We start from the raw sequence: 20,453 nt of genomic DNA, 5'->3' as shown, positions 1-20,453 counted from the left end.
TAACATATTTATAGGGATACTATTGCTAGATTCACCAAGTGATTGAAAAAAAAAAAAAAAAAAAAAAAAAAAAAAAAACACACACACACACACACACACACACACACACACACACACACACACTTAAAACATATATGCAGCCACCACATCCAACGCCTAGAACGTCAACGCACTATTGTTTTTTTTTTTTTCCGTTCAACCCAGCAGGTTGAGTGAAAAAAAAAAAAAAAAAAATGAAGTGCTCAGGAGGTGAGGTTAATACAGTGATCTCCCTGCTGAGCTAATGTGTTCTGACAGGGGGATTGCCCCCCCCCCCCCCCCCGCCAGAACACACCGGTCAGTGTCGTTGGCTGAGAGCACGAATCAGATGCTGGATTGGCAGACCCTTTTCGGTCATGCCCCTTCGACAGAAGCCAGCCATTCAGACCGGCTGCCGTACACACTAATGCCACCTGATATTCGGCTTGTGTGTACAGCCCTTAAGGAGTGGTATGAGGCAGTATATTTCATTTTTGTTCTTAGGTTTGCATACACTTTAACATGTTTAGTACCCGTGTGTTAAATGAGAACTAATGGCAGTATTTGTCCTCACTACAACAGTACTGTGAGTTCATGACATACATGTGCAAGATATAAGTCGTGCATACTTCTGGTCGGCATAATGATGCTTCACCATGCATACCGCTTGTGGTAGAATATGCCCACTCTTATGATGGCTTCCTTTATACAGGAGGCACTTAGAATATAGAGATTTACCCCATGAGCTGGACATGTGTTCTTGTACATAACGTCAGCGTTCCTTACTGGGAGCGAATTGTCTTACAAGGTTGAATGCTTGAGATGAAAATAAAGGCGATGTGTGCCATTAACCTATAGACCCAGGTATGTCGAGGACAGGCGGCAGCAAGTACAGCTAAAGATAACTATAAAAGTGGAGAGTGAAAAGCTGTGATAATAGTGGTAGCGGGATTTACAGGGTTTAAATTCTTTTATTAATGTATTTTTTCAGAATTTTTTACTCTGACTTCTACAAAAAAAAAAATAAATAAATAAAATACATAAAAAGGGAAGGAAAGGATTTGCACAGATAAAGTAATGTACCTGAATTTTTTGGACGAGGGATTTATTTCCTTGTATATTTGGCATCGATGGACATCTAATCAGTTCTACAAGCGATGAATTACCACCATCAAGCATGTCCCTTACAGAGGAAATCCTTTTCATATCAGAGTCATTGTGTTTTCGGCAGGTTGACAATTGACATACAAAGCTTATATCCTTGAAGTCATCACTTGCGGTAGTTCTGCTCTTCAATGAATCTAATAATTCTTGATCTAGATCATCAATACCAGACAGATTCAATGTCTGTTTACCAGCATTGTTCTGATCACAATTTGTGCTTCCGGCCTGACCTACTCCTAATGAAAGGTCCTTCAAATGGGTAGCCAGAGCATCCAACTCTTTCAGGGAAGGTGGTAAGGAAAGATACTCCTCATCACTATCCAGATCCCTCTGTAATGGTAACAAACTTGTGCTTGCCAGAAACTGACCTGGCTTTTGTAAACTTTCTCTAGTTGACCTGTCTGTTGTCAACAGTTTATCAAACACATTATATTTGGGAAGACAAAAAGACTCTGTGGACTCTTTGGCAAGGTCCATTTTGCTGGTATAAGGCGAACGGTCCCCATAGAATGTTAAATGAGAAGACTCTGAGGGGTTTCGTAAACTGTGATGATAACCAGTTCTTCTACATAAAGGCGTTGAAAAGGCATTTGGTGATTTCAGACCGTTTGTATGTGAAGAACTACTAATCTTTAGTTTATCTTCACGATATGAAGAGCCAAAAGAGTCAAACTTACTCTCACATGAGAGATTATAGCTACCAACATCTACTCCAGAATCTTGCAAAAACTCATCTGTTACTGCTTCATTACCCTTATTCAAAAAACACTTTGAATTCAATGGATATGTATAATCTAGCAAGTCTTGGTATTCTTTATTTGGGTTCCAGTTGGGAGAATCCCGATCAGGACGAGGTGGAGGAGTGTTTGGAATTGCACAAGCCCAATACTGTTCTTGCAAGTTTTGCGGCTTTTGTGAATGTTTTTCAAAATCAGCACTCTGATTAAAATTAGAACTTAAAGAATTGTAAGCACCCTTCGTCTGGGCTGATGAAATGTCACAATAAGACCACGAAGAGTCGTTAAAAGTCCTCAGTTGATCCTGCTCAAGGTCATCATTTTCATCTGAAGTTTTAGTTGTAGGTTCTCCTCTTAAAGAATAATGTCCTGGATTGTATAATGGCTGATAACTGCACCTGCGTGACAGAAAGTCTTTATTGGCAGAGGAATCCATTTCATGAAAGCTTTGTGGCCAGAGTCACCAACCATAGTATGGGGATTTCCTATCTCCTTCCCTAGAGAGAGAAAAAAAAAAAAAAAAATACACCGGTTAATAGAAACACTCTATTGAAAGAGGATCACGATTTAGCCAGAGTGAGGACAACTAGCCAGCTTTGACTCAATTACCTAAGCTACTGTAGCAGTGACCATGTGATCAATGCTAGAACATTGGTCACATGGCCATATCATGGGGTGAGTATCTGAGTTTTCACTTCTCCTTTAAAACAAAAATTTCAGTTGGAGTATAAGAAATGCTGAGCAACACATACAGAATGCGGAAAAAGAATTAAAATCCCAATTTTATATTCTTGTATCAGTCAATAGCAAAATGCACTCTTTACACTGGGTGGCCTGGGATTTTCAGGGTTAGAATTCCTGTGTATGGTGAATATAAGAATGAGACCATGTTGGGTTGAGGTAAAATACCCAGTTACTGAGAAGCTTAATTCCTGTCGTTGGGTTATTTGTGTCCTTGTCAGACAAGTTATAACATGTAAGGACACAAGACCACATCAGCAAGCTGTACGGTCACTTAGCAATACTCTGCACTTGTTCTGCAATGACGATTACTAAACCATCAAACATACCAGCACATGGAACATTAGGTAATAAAATTGTGCAATAAATCACAGGTCACCTATTAATAGGATTTTAAAGTCACATTGCTTGGGGGTGTTCTTTTTATATACATATCAATAGGACTTTTTTTTTTTTTTTCTTAGTCCAACTTTTTATGCTTGCCATATAATGGAGTTGTGAGACCCTGCATTTGCGCATTTTACATTTTTTTTTTTTTTTTTTAAACGCAACTTGAATAGTCCAACCTGCCAAACAAAGCTCCCACACCTTATCGGGTAGTAATGTTCACACACTTTCTAGATGGGTTTGGGGTGCCATTAACAATTAATGGTGACGCATGTTTTCCATGCATTCCCAGAACGCACTGGGAAACATGAATTTAATCTAGTCTAGTTATGTATTCATTATAAATAATTAAGTTTTTTTTTTTCTAGCATTACTTTACGAATCCTTCTGGATAATCACTCCCTAAAATCCTCTGCATAGTAGTAAACTGCAAAAGTGTGTGTGGGGGGGCAACAAACTGAGCCAACCATGGATCTATTGCTTTGCACTGTGCTTGTCAACCCAACACTGAACGTGCATACATGAGTGGAGGGAAAAGAGAGGACCGATCAATATGCTGCTGCTCCCTTATTTGTCCAATCACACTCTGGGAAAGGTGAGGGGGCTAAGGCAGCACACTTTTTTTTTTTAAAGTCACCGTCAGATGGGTGAGTACTTTGTGAAATGCTGGGCAAAATGTAGGGACTGTATAATAAAGATAATTATGGTAGGGCATAGAGATCCTGTAGAACCCAGATTTTGTCTGTTCCTAATCATACCTTCTCTTGCAGTAATTGTGTAGTAAACAAGTGTTTTGGTGCGACGCATGCCTGCAGTATTGGTAGGAGATGTTTTCTGTACTGCCAGAAAGGAAAAAACATACAATCCAATAAGGATTCCTCACCAAAATCTTTTTTCTCTAAAGAAAATACATTGGGACCCGAGACAAAAAAAAAAACAAAAAACGGGCTGCAGATTTGGTGTCGTGGCATCAGAACAGATTTCGATTTTTTAGTGAGACATCCAAGACACACTCTTGCACTGGAAATTTATCATGCCATTTCTGTACAAGTGTAGTAATGAGCCCTTCAGATAGCAGGTACTTTCACTCAGGGATATATCATGCTTGAAAAGCACTATATTGGGAAGAATCTAAGGTATTACAAACTATTTTTAATGTAGGGCGAGGATCATGGTGGGTCCTGTCACTTGTGAAAGGTCAAGCAAACATCTCCCACCCATTGTTTTCAGGGCAAGCAAACGTCTCCCACCCATTGTTTTCAGGGCAAGCACACATCTCCTGCCCATTGTTTTCATTGAGCTTTCTGCTTGTATGTGGATTGATTTAGCTGCACAGCAAATACAGAATTTTAGTGCAATCTCTAAAGTGTTTAAAGCTATTCACAGATTTAAATTTGGCTTGTTCAGCAGGGACCAGTCGAATTTCAATCCATGTATAGGAACTGTGGTTGAACAGAAGTAAACTGTAAACTGCCCTGCTGAAAAATTTCCACTCAGCGCTGCAAGCTATAGCCTGCAGTACTGATCATTGTAGTCTGATGGCAGGGAAGTCTCCCCGCTGTCAGAATACAATAACAGAATGAGGAGGATTCCTCCTCCCACAATGTGTGGATGGGGGAATTGAGTGACTCATCTATGGCCAAATATAAAGCGGAGGTCCACACACCGCTGCAAAAATTAAAAGCTAGCAGCTACACATACTGCAGCTGCTGACTTTTAATAATAGGGCACTTACCTATCCTGGAGTCCAGCGATGTCAGTACTGTAGCTGATGTTTCCATCAGCTATCTGGTGCTGCCGCCGCCATTGCGGGTAAGGGAACTCGGCAGTGAACCCTACTGCACATGCGCGAGGACCCGCTCCGCTCTCCTACTGGCCCAGCCACAGTTTGGAGGAGGAGGGAGCCGAGCGGTGACGTCAATAGCCGGGGCCGTAGCTCCCGGAAGTGGGAACAGGGTAACTGTCAAAGAGGAGACAAATGAGAGGAAGTTTTACTTTTGGGTGGAACTCTGCTTTAAGTTGGCCATATGCTGGTAGATTTTCGAACAAACATTTGAATGTAAAGGTTTGTCAGTACATTTGATAATGTGATCAGAGATTTGATAAAAATGTCATTTGAAAGTACTTCAAAATTCTACTGGTTTTTATTTTTTTATTATTATTAGTTTTGCAAAAAAAAAAAAAAAAAAAAAAAAAAAAAAAAAAAAAAACAAATCAGAGCCTCTGGGCATACCTGGCTCAATTCAAACAAACCACAATAATAAAAGAAACCAGAAGACTAAATAATAAATAAGTAAATCTAACAAAACATCTGCTAAAATTATAATGGTTTAACATTCTATAAGAGTGTAAAGCATGCACACGGTTAGAAATTTATTTGAAAAACATTAGCTTTCTGATCTTTTCCCTGTCACAACAACATTTGAAAACGAACATTGATTTGATACAGAGTCCAACAAACAATACAATACAAGAGCATTTTTCAAATAAAGTTCTACTAGTGTATGGCTGGCTTTAGAATGCCTATGTTATGGTAAAGTAACCATCTACTAAGCACATATTTTTTACTTAAAGCTGAGCTCCAATTTTTGTTACACTTTACATAATTCATTAGGGCCAAGCTTACCCAAACAAACTATGCCCCTCACTAACATGTGGGGCTGCTGAATGTGCAGTATAGAAAACTGTATGTAGCTAAGGCTATATACAACAAACTGCACTGTGTTCCGGGTGCAAGCCAAAACCTTCCTGTCTCATACCGGGAACACAATAGAGTCTGTCTGAGCCGTGCTCAACCATTTATAGAAAGCAATGTATTCTAGCAATAAATACAAAGCTTCCTCTGACTGGCTGATGTTGTGACATCATCAGCCCACCTCTCTGACGCAGCCAGAGGAAGCTTTGTAGAGTGTAACAAAAGCTGGAGTTCAGCTTTAAACATATGAAAGATCATACAACAGAAAAACATTAAACAAGACTGCAAACATGGGAGGGAGGCTGAAGATGAGGTATAAAAACATGTCTCCTTTCTACAACAAAGCACAAGCAGACCTTTAGTTACACCAGTGCAGGGTCTCATGGTGCAATGCATCCAACACCTACATCCTCTCAGGTAAAATGTTCTACAATGACAGCAAAAATGAATCAAGTCTTATCACCTCTGATCATTTCTGCAATCAGTGTAAGGCCCCATGTACACGGGACGATGCTAAACACGCGTTCAGGAGGTAGTTGGATGCTTTTTTCCAACTACACCTAAACTCATTCAATGTTATCCTATGTGACCATGAACACAGTCTTGTTTATTGCTGTTTTTTTGCAGTTGTGTTTAACAGCGTTTCTTTGGAAGCAAAAAAAAAAAATGGGTTCAGACGCGGAAGATGTCCACGTTTCAGACGCCAAACGCGGCTAAACGTGGTACCTACGTTTATAAGAGTTTTTAAAGGTGCCCTATTTTTTTTTTTTTACATGAAAATCTCAAAAATTATGGAAAATGATGAAAAACCATTAAAAAAAATTATTTAAAAAAATTGTAATTGCTTGCAATGATTCATAGACCATTTATATACCCCAATGAGCCCTTAATCCAATCCAATACACCACTAGCATTGCTGTTATCTGAAGTATAATTGGAATTTGACCCATATGTTGTTAGAGTTGTACAAGCAACTTGTGGCAGGTGACGTGGCAAGTGGACAATCCACAACTTGTGGCAGGTGACGTGGCAAGTGGACAATCCACAACTTGTGGCAAGTGACTCTGGACCTCTCATGCAATTTTCTACGTCGTTCTAGCCTCATCAAGAGCAATGTCAGGAGCATTTCCTCATATATGCTCATTATTGGATCCATTGCAAAAAAAAAAAAAAAAAAAAAAAAAAAAAAAAAAAAAAAAAACACAAATAGAAGCAAATACAAGTAGACAACTGCTCTCTTTGCTGCTGCTACTCACTCTGGTAATAATGGCTGAAATAGTTAACTAACAAAGTTTTTGGAGCTTGGGGCGGGTCTTAATGAGGTAATCTTAATAAACGCTTCTAGACGCAAACAAACAAAGCTAAACGTGGCTAAACAGGCGATTTAAACAAATTTGTTCACAGGACTTTGCCTCAGCGTCCCGTGTACATGGGGCCTTATACAAGGACCAGGACAGTAAGCACATAGACTAAAAAAGACACCAGAGACTTTCTGCACCTATGCCAAATCAATAATACAACATTGATGAAAAAAAAAAAAAAAAAATTGATACTAAGATATTTCTAAACGAGCACCAATAAGATTTGAACTTGCCTCTGATGTTTGCGATTGGTGAAGCAGGGAGAGGATGATACACAGCTTAGACTTCTGGAAGGTCAGTCCTACCGACCCTGTAAGGTCGTCTGTGTAAGCCGTGGATGTTATGGATTACACAAAACTTATACCACTTACACACGGTCAGACTTTCCGCCGGGAAATGTTGGATGTGAGCTTGTTGTCGGAAAGTCCGACCGTGTGTATGCTCCATCGAACATTTGCTGTCAGAATTTCCAGCCACAAATGTTTGCTAGCAGGTTCTCAAATTTTCCGCCAACTTCACTTCTTGTCGGAAAGTCTGATCGTGTGTACACAAGTCCGTCGCACAAAAGCTCACGCATGCTCTGAATCAAGCAGAAGGAGCCGCACTGGCTATTGAACTTCCTTTTTCTTGGCTCGTCGTACGTCTTGTACTTAACCGCGTTCTCACATTTGGAATTTCCGACAACATTTGTGTGACCGTGTGTATGCAAGACAAGTTTGAGCCAACATCCTTTGGAAAAAAATGCACGGTTTGTTGTCAGAATGTCCGATCATGTGTACGCAGCATTAGCTCCAGTGATCCGAGTCCCATGCTGAGCGGCTACATTCCTACTTACTGAACACAGGAGGTCAACTGCTTGGCACAAGCACCATTCAGAGAGTGCTTTGCACCTCATCCAATCAGAAAACAATTTGCATTCATTCAGAAAATTAAAAACTTTACCCCACTGATTTCTCTCCAGTAGAGGGGTCTTTGCCACGCAGGCAGCAGAAAAGTAAGTTATTCCTGCAACAAAAAAAATACTTATTGACACTATAGCAACAGAGTCGTTTTAAACATGCTGAAGGCTGAGATGATGGGGCAAAAACATGTAAAGTTTTTGTTTTCCTTTAACCGCTTCAGCCCCGGACCATTTGGCTGGCCAAAGGCCAGAGCACTTTTTGCGATTCGGCACTGCGTCGCTTTAACTGACAATTGCGCGGTCGTGGGACGTGGCTCCCAAACGAAATCAACGTCTTTTTTTCCCCACAAATAGAGCTTTCTTTTGATGGTATTTGATCACCTCTGCGGTTTTTATTTTTATATTAAACAAAAAAGAGTGACAATTTTGAAAAAAAAAAAAAAAAAAAAAAAAAAAAAACGCATTTTTTTTTACTTTTTGCTATAATAAATATCCCCAAAAAATATATATTAAAAAAAAAAAAAAAAAAAAAAACACACTTTTTTTCCCTCAGTTTAGGCCGATATATATTCTACATATTTTTTTGGGGTGGGGGGGGAGGGGAAAAAAAAAAAAAAAATTCGCAATAAGCGTATATTGATTGGTTTGTGCAAAAGTTATAGAATCTACAAAATAGGAGATAGTTTTATGGCATTTTTTATTAATATTTTTTTTTTTTTACTAGTAATGGTGGTGATCAGCGATTTTTATTGTGACTGCGACATTATCACTAGGGGCAGTGAAGGGGTTAATGTGTGTCCTAGGAAGTGTTCTAACTGAAGGGGGATGTGGACTGTGCAGGGGAGATAACAGATCGCCTGTTCATACTCTGTATGAACAGAGGATCTGTCAGTTCTCCCCTCAGAGAACCAGAAACTGTGTGTTTACACACACACAGCTCCCAGTTTTCCGTGTGCCCTGAGCGATCGAGGGAACCCGATGGTAATCGAGACCGCGGGGCACTCGCATCGGCTCCGTGGGCGATGCGAGTGCCCCCTAGTTGCCGTCTATGATACCGCCGTACAATGACGGCGATTCGCCTGCCTGTGCCATTCTGCCGCAGTGTAACTGCGGTGGACAATCGGCAAGCGGTTAATCCAGCCATATATATGAAAGAAGAGCCAATCAAAAATATAGAACCCAGAAGTCCTGTAAACAAAATATATTTTAGCAAAATTGTGGAGACCAGAAAAAACAGTCTATACATGGACAACAAAGTATGTGTGGATCTGTATGTATGCAGAGACATCTCTATTTATACATCTTTGCTCGAGAAAATATATATTATATATACTCCATCACATATAAGAATAGGAACATGAATATTCCTTCAGACTATTGTGCTCACATGTACACACCACTGCCTGTACACATACTTGGTCACATAGCTACGGATTAAATGACAGTGGCAGTATATTCATATTAGACATGTGCCATTCGTTTAGTTCCGAATTCCTTCAAATTCCTTCAACAAATTTAGACAAAATCCGAAAATTCAGAAATCCAAAAAGAATGAAAATCTGAAATAACCAACTATGGAATGCAATGAATTAAATAAAATAAATAATAAAAGAGTATTATTTCATTCCATTTGTTTAGATGCGGCATTCGTTACGTCGGATAAAATTTGTATTCGTTACGTTCACTAACAGCTTTGGATTTTCGTTCTTTTGAATTTTCGGATTTTCCTTTCTTAGTTTAGAATTTTTGAAAAAAAAAAAAAAACACACAACGACATGTAAACAGAGCCGGGATATATCTGGCAAATATTAATTTGAAACCTTTCTTGCAAGGCTTTGTTCTCAACAGTGTATTTGATTTACATTTGACTGTTACAACAGACCTACAGCCAGGAAAAGGGTTGATGTATGTGTACATTTGTTTGTTTTCTTCCACATGCAAGTCAATGTCAGCACAGAAGCAGTTCAAAACATCTCAGCTGCAATCCAGTCGGGCCTATGTACACCAATGCTAAGATTTTGGGTTACACTGCCCATTCCACTGCCTTACATTTTTACAAAAACTTGCACTAACCCTCCCTGCCCGCCCTTCCCAACTGCATACTTGCCTCAGCAGGACAGCAGCAGCCCACTCTTATTTTTATACTTCTCAGGCCGACGTCCTCATCGTTCCCTGGTCCTGTCTAGCACTGAGCCCTCATTGACTTGGCAATATTCTGAGCATCTCCAGTCTTAGAATCCAACCCCATACAAGTAGAATACTTGTCACAGGTCTTGTACATTTTACAAATATAAATTTAAAAGTATAACTAAAAGGCAAAACCTTGTTTTTGTTTTCGGCTGGAGAGGGTTTAGAACGTCTGTCAGGTTTTTTTTTTTCTGTCTGTGCACCGTAGGGAAAATTTACCCTCTCTATTTGTCCCGTTTACTGTTATCACTGAAAGAAAATCCCACATTTTGGGTTGTCACTAGAACAGGAATAGAAGGGAAATCTCCCAACGGGAACACTAGTTCTGGAGACAGCCAGGAATTCCCTCACTTTTTATTGATTTCCTGTCACTTCCTGTTGGGATGATGGGACGGGAGGTAAAGGCAAATATCCTTAATAGCACACACATGGCAAAAGAAAACATGACAGGGGTAGTAACCCTCACTCACTTTATTCTAAATAAAAAAAAAAAAAAAAAAAAAATGTTTTTCCTTTAATTCTACTTTATTATAATGTATGAATAAAAATGGTAAAAACAATCACCATGCTTGGATATGAATGCATTTTAATTTGTGTGATTTTCAGTGTGACTTTTGAGTCTGGCTTTGATAGGACTTTTACACTCTGGCACTGAAGCCGTACAAAAGTCACATCAAAGTAGTGCAGGAACCTTTTCTGAAGCTGCAGAAACTTCAGTAGGATCAATTACAACAGACTTCTTTTAAAACTGTTGTATTTTATACGTCCTGCGACTTTGGGGGTCTAAAGTTGTACCCAGAGTTGGAGGAGTGTGAACTGAGCCTTAGGCTCGATCCACACCTATGCATGTTGCTTTTGAGCATTTTTTGGAGTTTTTTTTGTCATGCTTGCCACGTTTTGCGTTTTTTTTTTTTTTTTTTTTTTTTACATTTAAAAAAAAAAAAAAAAAAACCCGGCAAAAACGCATCAAAAACGCTGTAAAAACGCTGCAAAAACAGTGCACTTGCGTTTTTGATGCTTGTCCATTGAATTCTATTACATGCAAAACGCTGCATTTTGCATGAAAAAAAGTCCCTGACCCTTTCCAAAAATGCAGAGATACAAAAAGGCATTGATGTGAACATGTTCCATAGGAACCCATGTTAAAAAATTCCCATGCATTTCTGCAAAATGCAAAATGCATCAAAAAACGTGCTAGTGTGAATGGAGCCTTAATGTGGGATTCTGAAGTTTAACCACTTGAAACCCAAGCCTTTTCTGGTATTTGTTTATAAGTTTAAATCAGTATTTTTTGCTAGAAACCCCCAAACATTATATATACACTGCTCAAAAAAAATTAAAAGGAACACTTTGAAAACATATCAGATCTCAATGGGGAAAAACATGCTGGATATCTATACTGATTTGGACTGAGTAATGTGTTAGGAACGAAAGGATGCCACATCGTTTGATGGAAATGAAAATTATCAATCTACAGAGGACAGAATATCAAAGTGAAAAAAGGATGCAGCAGCTCAAGGATGCAGCATTTTCCTGAAATTTCACTGCTGCAACTCAAAATGGTACTCAGTAGTTTGTATGGCCCCACATGCCTGTATGCATAGCTTACAACATCTGGGCATACTCCTAATGAGGCGATGGATGGTGTCCTGGGGTATTTCCTCCCAGATCTGGACCAGGGCATCACTGAGCTCCTGAACAGACTGAAGCGCAACCTGATGGCATCTGATGGACTGAAATGTAATGTCCCAGAAGGGTTTTTTAGGATTTAGGTCAGGCGAGCGAGGAGGCCATTCAATGGTATCAATTCCTTCATCCTCCAGGAACTGGCTGCATACTCTCGCCACATGAGGCCGGGCATTGTTGTGCACCAGGAGAAACCCAGGACCCACTGCACCAGCGTAGGGTCTGACAATTGGTCCAAGGATTTCATCCCGATACTTAATGGCAGTTAGGGTGCCATTGTCTAACCTGTGGAGGTCTGTGTGTCCCTCCATGGACATGTCTCCCTAGACCAGTCATGGTGAACAATGGTAATAGGCAGCATAATGTTCTCTGTGGCTTCTCCAGACCCTTTCATGTCTGTCACATGTGCTCAGGGTGAACCTGTTGGAGGACATTAAGTAGGGCTCTGGCAGTGCTCATCCTGTTCCTCCTTGTACAAAGGAGCAGCTACAGGTCCTGCTGATGGGTTTAAAGACCTTCTACGGACCTGTCCAGCTCTCCTAGAATCTCCTCCATGCTCCTGAGACTGTGCTGGGACACACAGCAAACCTTCTGGCAATGGTACGTATTGATGTACCATCCTGGAGGAGTTGGAATGCATGTGCAACCTCTATAGGGTGCAGGTATCGCCTCATGCTACCAGTAACACCGCGTTTAGAGTGCCATTAAGAAATAATGGCATTGCAAGCACTCCCCGCATTTTGCCGCAATTCAAATTGCCTAGGTGTGAATGGAGCCTAAATGTGAACCCAGGCTACGGGCCGACTTATACCAGGACTCACACAATCGTGCAAACACCTTTTTGCACATGGCGCATTTTTGACAGCGCGAGGACTGCCTAACGTGCAAAAAAAGTACGGTGGTAGTGACTTTAAAAAAGCGCCATACCAATCCGCTATAACCATGCGATTCAGTGGCCACAAAACCTGCATATTTCTAAATACATTTGGGGTGCCATTGACAATCAATGGTATCCGTGTGCGTCTAAAGCGGGCAGCGTGTTCCTGTGCAATCAACGCACATTTAATGTGACACAAGTGGTGTGAACAGGCCAATACAGGATTGTCCAATCAGGTGGTATAGTGTACAACAATAGGCGTTTATGGAGCCAATCAGTGTATTATATCCCATAGACGCTGTAAAGGCGGCCAGCCTGTGTTTTCTATCATTAGAAATGTCTCTCACCATAAACAATCATAGACAACACATACCAGGGACAGGAGGACCCCACTAACGCATGGGAGGACCCCACTAACGCACGCCAGGGACGGGAGGACCCCACTGATCCATACCAGGGACGGGAGGACCCCACTGACGCATGGGAGGACCCCACTAACGCATGCCAGGGACGGGAGGACCCCACTAACGCACGCCAGGGACGGGAGGACCCCACTAACGCACGCCAGGGACGGGAGGACCCCACTAATCCATACCAGGGACGGGAGGACCCCACTAACGCACGCCAGGGACGGGAGGACCCCACTAATCCATACCAGGGACGGGAGGACCCCACTAACGCACGCCAGGGACGGGAGGACCCCACTAATCCATACCAGGGACTGGAGGACCCCACTAATCCATACCAGGTATAGAAGGACCCCACTTACGTATGCCAGTGACAGGAGGACCCCAGTAACGCGCATACATTCCTCTCACACATAAGCAGAGGCCATCCACAATAATGTATACAGAGTCCCGGGCCTGCGCTGGCCGCGCTCACCTCACGCACTACCTTCTCCCGCCTCAGCCCGGTGATAGTGAGCGGAGCTCCGAGCTCACATACATGACAACCAACACCTCCTTCTGCGTCCCCTCCGCGACATTCTGCCCGGATACGCCCTCTATTGACGAGCCTGGCCAATCACAAGATGGCGGCTCAGCCTCCACAACCATTCCTTCTTGGCTAAACAAAGGGTGTGGCTTTCTTAGATGCGGCTCACCAATCATAATATGGCATGCCGATGTTAGGGGCGTGATTGATACACAACCAGGCTGAACGTTCACTGTCCTATATCGCTCATTTGTCATCTGTATTGCGCCTCCTGCTGGTGACACACTGCAATCCGCTATGGTGACAGCCCACTCCCCTCTCTATCCCTGTCATCAAGTACTTCATGAGCCTCCTCCTGAGGACTTCATTTCCCAGGAGGCATCGCGTTCCGGGGGAACAGGAAGTGGGCATCTCTCCCAGGACTGCTCTCCTTATTGATGCAGCTAGGTTTTTAGCTGTGTTGGCTCTTCTAAGCTGTATGTGTGTTAACCACCTCAGCCCCGGAAGGATTTACCCCCTTCCTGACCAGAGCACTTTTTCCAATTTGGCACTGCGTCGATTTAACTGTTAATTGCGCGGTCATGCAATGCTGTACCCAAACAAAATTTGCGTCTTTTTTTTCCCACAAATAGAGCTTTCTTTTGATGGTATTTGATCACCTCTGCGGTTTTTATTTTTTGCGCTATAAACGGAAAAAGACCGAAAATTTTGAAAAAAAACAATATTTTCTACTTTTTGTTATAAAAAAATCCAATAAACTCAATTTTAGTCATACATTTAGGCCAAAATGTATTCGGCCACATGTCTTTGGTAAAAAAAAATGTCAATAAGCGTATATTTATTGGTTTGCACAAAAGTTATAGCATCTACAAACTAGGGTACATTTTCTGGAATTTACACAGCTTTTAGTTTATGACTGCCTATGTCATTTCTTGAGGTGCTAAAATGGCAGGGCAGTACAAAACCCCCACAAATGACCCCATTTTGGAAAGTAGACACCCCAAGGAAATTGCTGAGAGGCATGTTGAGCCCATTGAATATTAATTTTTTTTGTCCCAAGTGATTGAATAATGAAAAAAAAAAAAAAAAATACAAAAAGTCGTCACTAAATGATATATTGCTCACACAGGCCATGGGCATATGTGGAATTGCACCCCAAAATACATTCAGCTGCTTCTCCTGAGTATGGGGATACCACAAGTGTGGGACTTTTTGGGAGCCTAGCCGCGTACGGGGCCCTGAAAACCAATCACCGCCTTCAGGATTTCGAAGGGCGTAAATTTTTGATTTCACTCCTCACTACCTATCACAGTTTCGAAGGCCATAAAATGCCAGGACAATTCAACCCCCCCCAAATGACCCCATTTTGAAAAGTAGACACCCCAAGCTATTTGCTGAGAGGCATGTTGAGTCCATGGAATATTTTATATTTTACCACAAGTTGCGGGAAAATGACAAACTTTTTTTTTTTTTGTCACTAAATGATGTATTGCTCAAACATGCCATGGGCATATGTGAAATTACACCCCAAAACGCATTCTGCTGATTCTGCTAAGTACAGGGATACCACATGTGTGGGACTTTTTGGGAGCCTAGCTGCGTACGGGGCCCCGAAAATTAATCACCGCCTTCAGGATTTCTAAGGGCGTAAATTTTTGATTTCACTCCTCATTACCTATCACAGTTTCGAAGGCAATAAATACTCACCATACCTCTCAGAAAATAGCTTGGGGTGTCTACTTTGCAAAATGGGGTCATTTGGGGGGGGGGGGGTTGTGCCATCTGGGCACTCCATGGCCTCCGAAACTGTGATAGGCAGTGAAGAGTGAATTAAAAAATTTACACCCTTAGCAACCCTGAAGGTGGTGCTTGGTTTTTGGGGTCCCATATGCGGCTAGGCTCCCAAAACGTCCCACACATGTGGTATCCCCGTACTCAGGAGAAGCATGTATTTTGGGGTGTAATTTCACATATTCCCATGGCATGTTTGAGCAATATATCATTTAGTGAGAACTTTGTGCAAAAAAAAAAAAAAAAAAAATTGTCTTTTTCCCGCAACTTGTGTCACAATATAAAATATTCCATGGACTCAACATGCCTCTCAGCAAATAGCTTGGGGTGTCTACTTTCCAAAATGGGGTCATCTGGGGGGGGGGGGTTTGAACTGTCCTGGCATTTTATGCACAACATTTATAAGCTTATGTCACACATCACCCACTCTTCTAACCACTTGAAGACAAAGCCCTTTCTGACACTATTTGTTTACATGAAAAAATATTTTTTTTTTGCAAGAAAATTACTTTGAACCCCCAAACATTATATATCTTTTTAAAGCAAAGGCCCTACAGATTAAAATGGTGAGTGTTTAATTTTTTTTTTTTTCACACATTATTTGCAGCAGCGATTTTTCAAACAAATTTTTGGGGGAAAAAACACACTTTTTTAATTTCAATGCACTAAAACACACTATATTGCCCAAATGTTTGATGAAATAGAAAAGATGATCTTAGGCCGAGTACATGGATACCAAACATGACATGCTTTAAAATTGCACACAAATGTCATCTAAGTCATGAAATGCACGTAGCTTCCGGTTTCTTATTCCATAGAGATGATTGTAGCCATTCTGGTCTCTGATCAGCTCTATGGTCAGTTGGCCGAATCACCGGCTGCATTCTCAGGTTCCCTTTTGGGACAGGAGAGCCATAGAAAAACATGGAAGATGATGGGAGGGGGACATTCCCTCCCACTGCTTGTAAATGCAGTCTAGAGGCTAATTAGCCGCTAGGATTGCTTTTACATGAAAGCCGACCGCTGGCTGAAAAGAATGATACCAAGATGATACCTAAATCTGCAGGCATCATTCTGGTATAACCACTCAAAGTCCAGCAACATACCAGTACGTTGCTGGTCCTTGTTGGGCATATATTGTAATCTTTTTTTTCATGCAGCCTGTGGGCTGAACGAAAAAAAAAAAAGATTGATTGGTGGGTATGCCCACCATTAGAATACCTCCCTTCATCCACCCACTTCTAATGATGGGCATACATGCACCATTTATATATGCCGAAGCATGGGGGCATCTGCCCCAAAAGTTAGGAGCAAATCGCTCCTCTGCCCCTGCTGCCCCAACGCTTCGGCATATATCACCTCCGACAGCGCTGGAATCACGGCTTTATGTATCGTGGGAGCAAACGCTGTTGCTGTCAAGATAAACAAATCCGCGCTGCAGCTGAATGGTGTACCTGAAGACAAAAAAATGGTTAACTATAAAACACAGTAAACAGTAAAGTATAAAAAATTGCATACCTGAAAAGCAAACATGATAAAACATAATAACAATAAAACATTGCAGAATAGAATACAGTAAAAAAGAGCAGAACAATAGAGAGAGAATAGAGAGAGAGAGAGAACAATAAAACGACAACTATTTTTGTTTTTTTTTATTTTATATATTTTTTTGTGTTTTTTTTTTTTTTTTTTTACACTTTTTTTTGTAACTGTAACTTTTATAACTGTAACCGATTCCAGGTTCCGGTCTCTCAAAATGCCATGGCATCTTGGGAGACCCTGTGAAAGTGTGCCTAGTTTGTGCAATGCTGTACCCTACGCTAATACTCAACTAGTGTATGGTAGCGTTCAAAACATTCACCAATGCAAAGACCAGGATTGTCAGGACAGGAGGGACAATAATAGTGGGTGTCACGCCTATATCCGCGCTTGCTGCAGACACAACTTTTTTTTGGGGGGGTTCCTTGGGTAGAGGTACTCGGGAGGACGTAAAGAAAATGCCTCTCATGCAGCCGACTGCATTTGATTGGGGATGTGAATGGGGGAAGTACGGGCGCTGCAGAACTGGTGGGTTCCCAATTAGGATTGGCGAATGCAGCAGGAAGGGCACTATGGGCACGACGGGCCTGTGTTTGTGGCAGCGGGACACTACTTGTGCTTGCCACCTCACCAGCTTGAACTGCACTTATGGGACTCGCCACGTCACCAAATGTTACTGCAGTGCTGGTTTGACAATGACCGGGGTGTACTAGGCTGCTGGTGCTTGCCAGTTCACCAAAACGCTACCAAAAAAACTGTTAGCAATCGCAGGGATCAGGCCTGACTCTGCGAACGCTGCAGTTATGTGTTTAGTGTTTTGTAAGTGACAGTGATCGATCGATACTGCACTTGGGTGGGCTGGGCTGGGCGGAGGGGCAAAACGCAGGTGCTAGCAGTTATCTGGGCTGATCCCGCTAACACTGCGTTATTGGGAACCCTAAACTGCTGGGGATGCTAGTATAGATCTGATCGGATCAGATATTGATCCGTTCAGATACTATACCACTAATGGAGGTGTATGCTGCGTGTGTGGGTGTTAGCGGTACTGGCACTAACCTGACGCTGCCTGGGGTGACGCAGACCCTATCTGACCCTAAAACCCCAATTTATATCACCGCCGGGCAATCAGGGGGTTAAACCTTTATTAGGTAATAAACGGCGGGTGCCCTGACACTATAAAAAATAAACTAACTAACCAGCGTCACCCGTAACAGTTATACGGTGATCACTGGTGAAAGGGTTAACTAGGGGACAATCAGGGGGTTAAAACCTTTACTAGGTAGTATATGGGGGTCCCTGACGCTATAAAACGCTGACGGCGAACCTATATATTTACCTCCCTAACTAGCGTCACCAGTGACACTAATACAGTGATCAGAAAAACGATCGCTTAGTGACACTGGCGACGGGGGGTGATCAAGGGGTTAAAACTTTATTGGGGGGGGGTAGGGGGTACCCTAGACCTAAAGGGGGCTAACACTAACTGCCCTACCACTTCTAACTGTCACAAACTGACACCAATGCAGTAATCAGAAAAAAAAAAAAAAAACTGCTATTGGTGTCACTGTGACGGGGGGTGGGGGGGGGTGGGATTGATCAGGGGGTGATGGGGAGGGGGGGTGCAAAGTGTGCCTAGTGTGTTTTACTGTAAGTGCATGTGTTGTGCACTTACTCAGATGTCTTCTCTCCTCGGCGCCGGAACGGAAAATACCGAGCCCAGGAGAGACTTCCTCTGCCGCTGTTTACTATACAGCAGCAGAGGAAGATTCTCATTCGTTGGGAGCAATCGCGAGGGGGTGGCCACGAATGAGTGGTCTCCCCCTCAGCCTGGATCGCTCCCCTAACGATGCCGACCACCTCTGGCACCGTGGGGGGGGGGGGGGAGCGATGCGCCCCCTGCCCGCGGAAGGCGGATCACGTACCAGGTACGTGATTTTGTCTGCCCGTGCCATTCTGCCGCAGTATATCTGCGTTAGGCAGTCGGGAAGTGGTTAAATAGGGTTGCCACCTTTTCTGTAAGCCAAACCCAAACACTTTAAAGTCGAGTTCCAGCCTGGGGGAGAAAAAAATAAAGGTCAGCAGCTACAAATACTGCAGCTGCTGACTTTAATATAAGGACACTTACCTGTCCAGGGAGCCCGCAAAGTCAGCACCTGAAGCCAACCTGTCTATCGGCTCCAGGTGCAGGCGCCGGTGTCCTGTCAGAATACAGCTGCCCATCAGAAAATGTAACGGAAGGGACGCTCTGAGCAAAAAATGCTTACTGCGCATGCGCCATGCATGTCAACATGGCCACTATGCGTTCCAATAGGTTTCCTAATCTGACAGAACACAAAGCCAGCAGCGGACATCTTCTTACACCCAGGCAAGCAGGCAGAAGGTGGCAAAGGCCATCTCGGTACACCCCGCACTGCTTAGCGGAAAACTGATTATATACTAAAATAGACAATTTCACTTGGTTGGGGTGAAATAGTCTATTTCAGTATATAAGGTGAGTTAACTGCTAAAATAAGTGGTAAATTGAAGACTTGCCTTGGTGTAAAAAGATGTCCACTGCCGCCTTCGTGTTCTGTCACATTGGGAAACCTATTGAAACGCATAGCGGCCATGCTGCCTTTGCATTTTCATTTACTAAGGGAAACAGGAAGTGAAGCCTTTTGGCTTCACAGCTTGTTTCCTACTGTTCCAGACTTCTCAAGTCTCCCGCAAATGTGTGCCCCATGCCCGCTGTGTGCCCCATGATGTGCCCTACTGTGTGCCCCATGTCCTGATGTGTGCCCCATGATGTGCCCTGCTGTATGCCCTCCTGTATGCCCCATGTCCTGATGTGTGCCCCATGCCCGCTGTGTGCCCCCTGCCCTGCTATGTGCCCCATGTCCTGATGTGTGCCCCATGCCCGCTGTGTGCCCTGATGTGTGCCCCATGTCCTGATGTGTGCCCAGTGTCCCTGTGTGCCCTGCTGTGTGCCCCATGATGTACCCTGCTGTGTGCCCTCCTGTATGCCTCATGCCACGCTGTATGCCCCATGCCCTTATCTGTGCCCTGTTGTGTGCCCCATGATGTGTGCCCTACTGTATGCCCCATGCCTTGCTGTGTGCTCCATGTCCTGATGTGTGCCCAGTGCCCCTGTGTGCCCTGTGCCCTGCTGTGTGCCCCATGTCCTGATGTGTGCCCCATGATGTTCCCTGCTGTGTGCCTCATGCCCTGCTGTGTGCCCCATGCCTCTCTGTCTGCCCCATGCCCTGCTGTGTGCCCCATGATGTGCCCTGATGCATACCCCATGCCCCGCTGTGTGCCCAGTCGACGGGGTCGGCGCCGGCTTACTGAAATGAGTTTGCCACCTCCCTGAAATGAGTTTTTGCAGGTTGGGATGTCTGATAAGGTGTAATGCAGTATGTGAGGTACAGTGAGGTATAGGTATTATGTGAGGTACAAT

General features: G+C 42.9%; 1 protein-coding gene across 2 annotated transcripts in view; it reads right to left on the bottom strand.

The window, feature by feature from the left end:
* CEP68 (centrosomal protein 68) overlaps positions 1 to 13,856 on the bottom strand; it is a 34,167-nt gene extending 20,311 nt beyond the window's left edge. The window contains exons 1-2 of one of the 2 annotated variants that reach the window (XM_073628206.1): positions 13,637 to 13,856; positions 1,102 to 2,416 (exon numbers count right to left, since the gene is read on the bottom strand). In XM_073628206.1, coding sequence (XP_073484307.1) covers positions 1,102 to 2,355 — 1,254 coding nt within the window. In that variant the 5' untranslated portion in view covers positions 2,356 to 2,416; positions 13,637 to 13,856. The other variant, XM_073628207.1, reaches the window with a different exon arrangement.
* Positions 13,857 to 20,453: the final 6,597 nt, after the last annotated feature.

The sequence above is a fragment of the Aquarana catesbeiana genome, linkage group LG04 (genome assembly GCF_042186555.1).
Source record: "Aquarana catesbeiana isolate 2022-GZ linkage group LG04, ASM4218655v1, whole genome shotgun sequence".
In the NCBI taxonomy this organism is placed as follows: Eukaryota; Metazoa; Chordata; class Amphibia; order Anura; family Ranidae; genus Aquarana; species Aquarana catesbeiana.
This window is presented reverse-complemented; position numbering and strand designations above follow the sequence as displayed.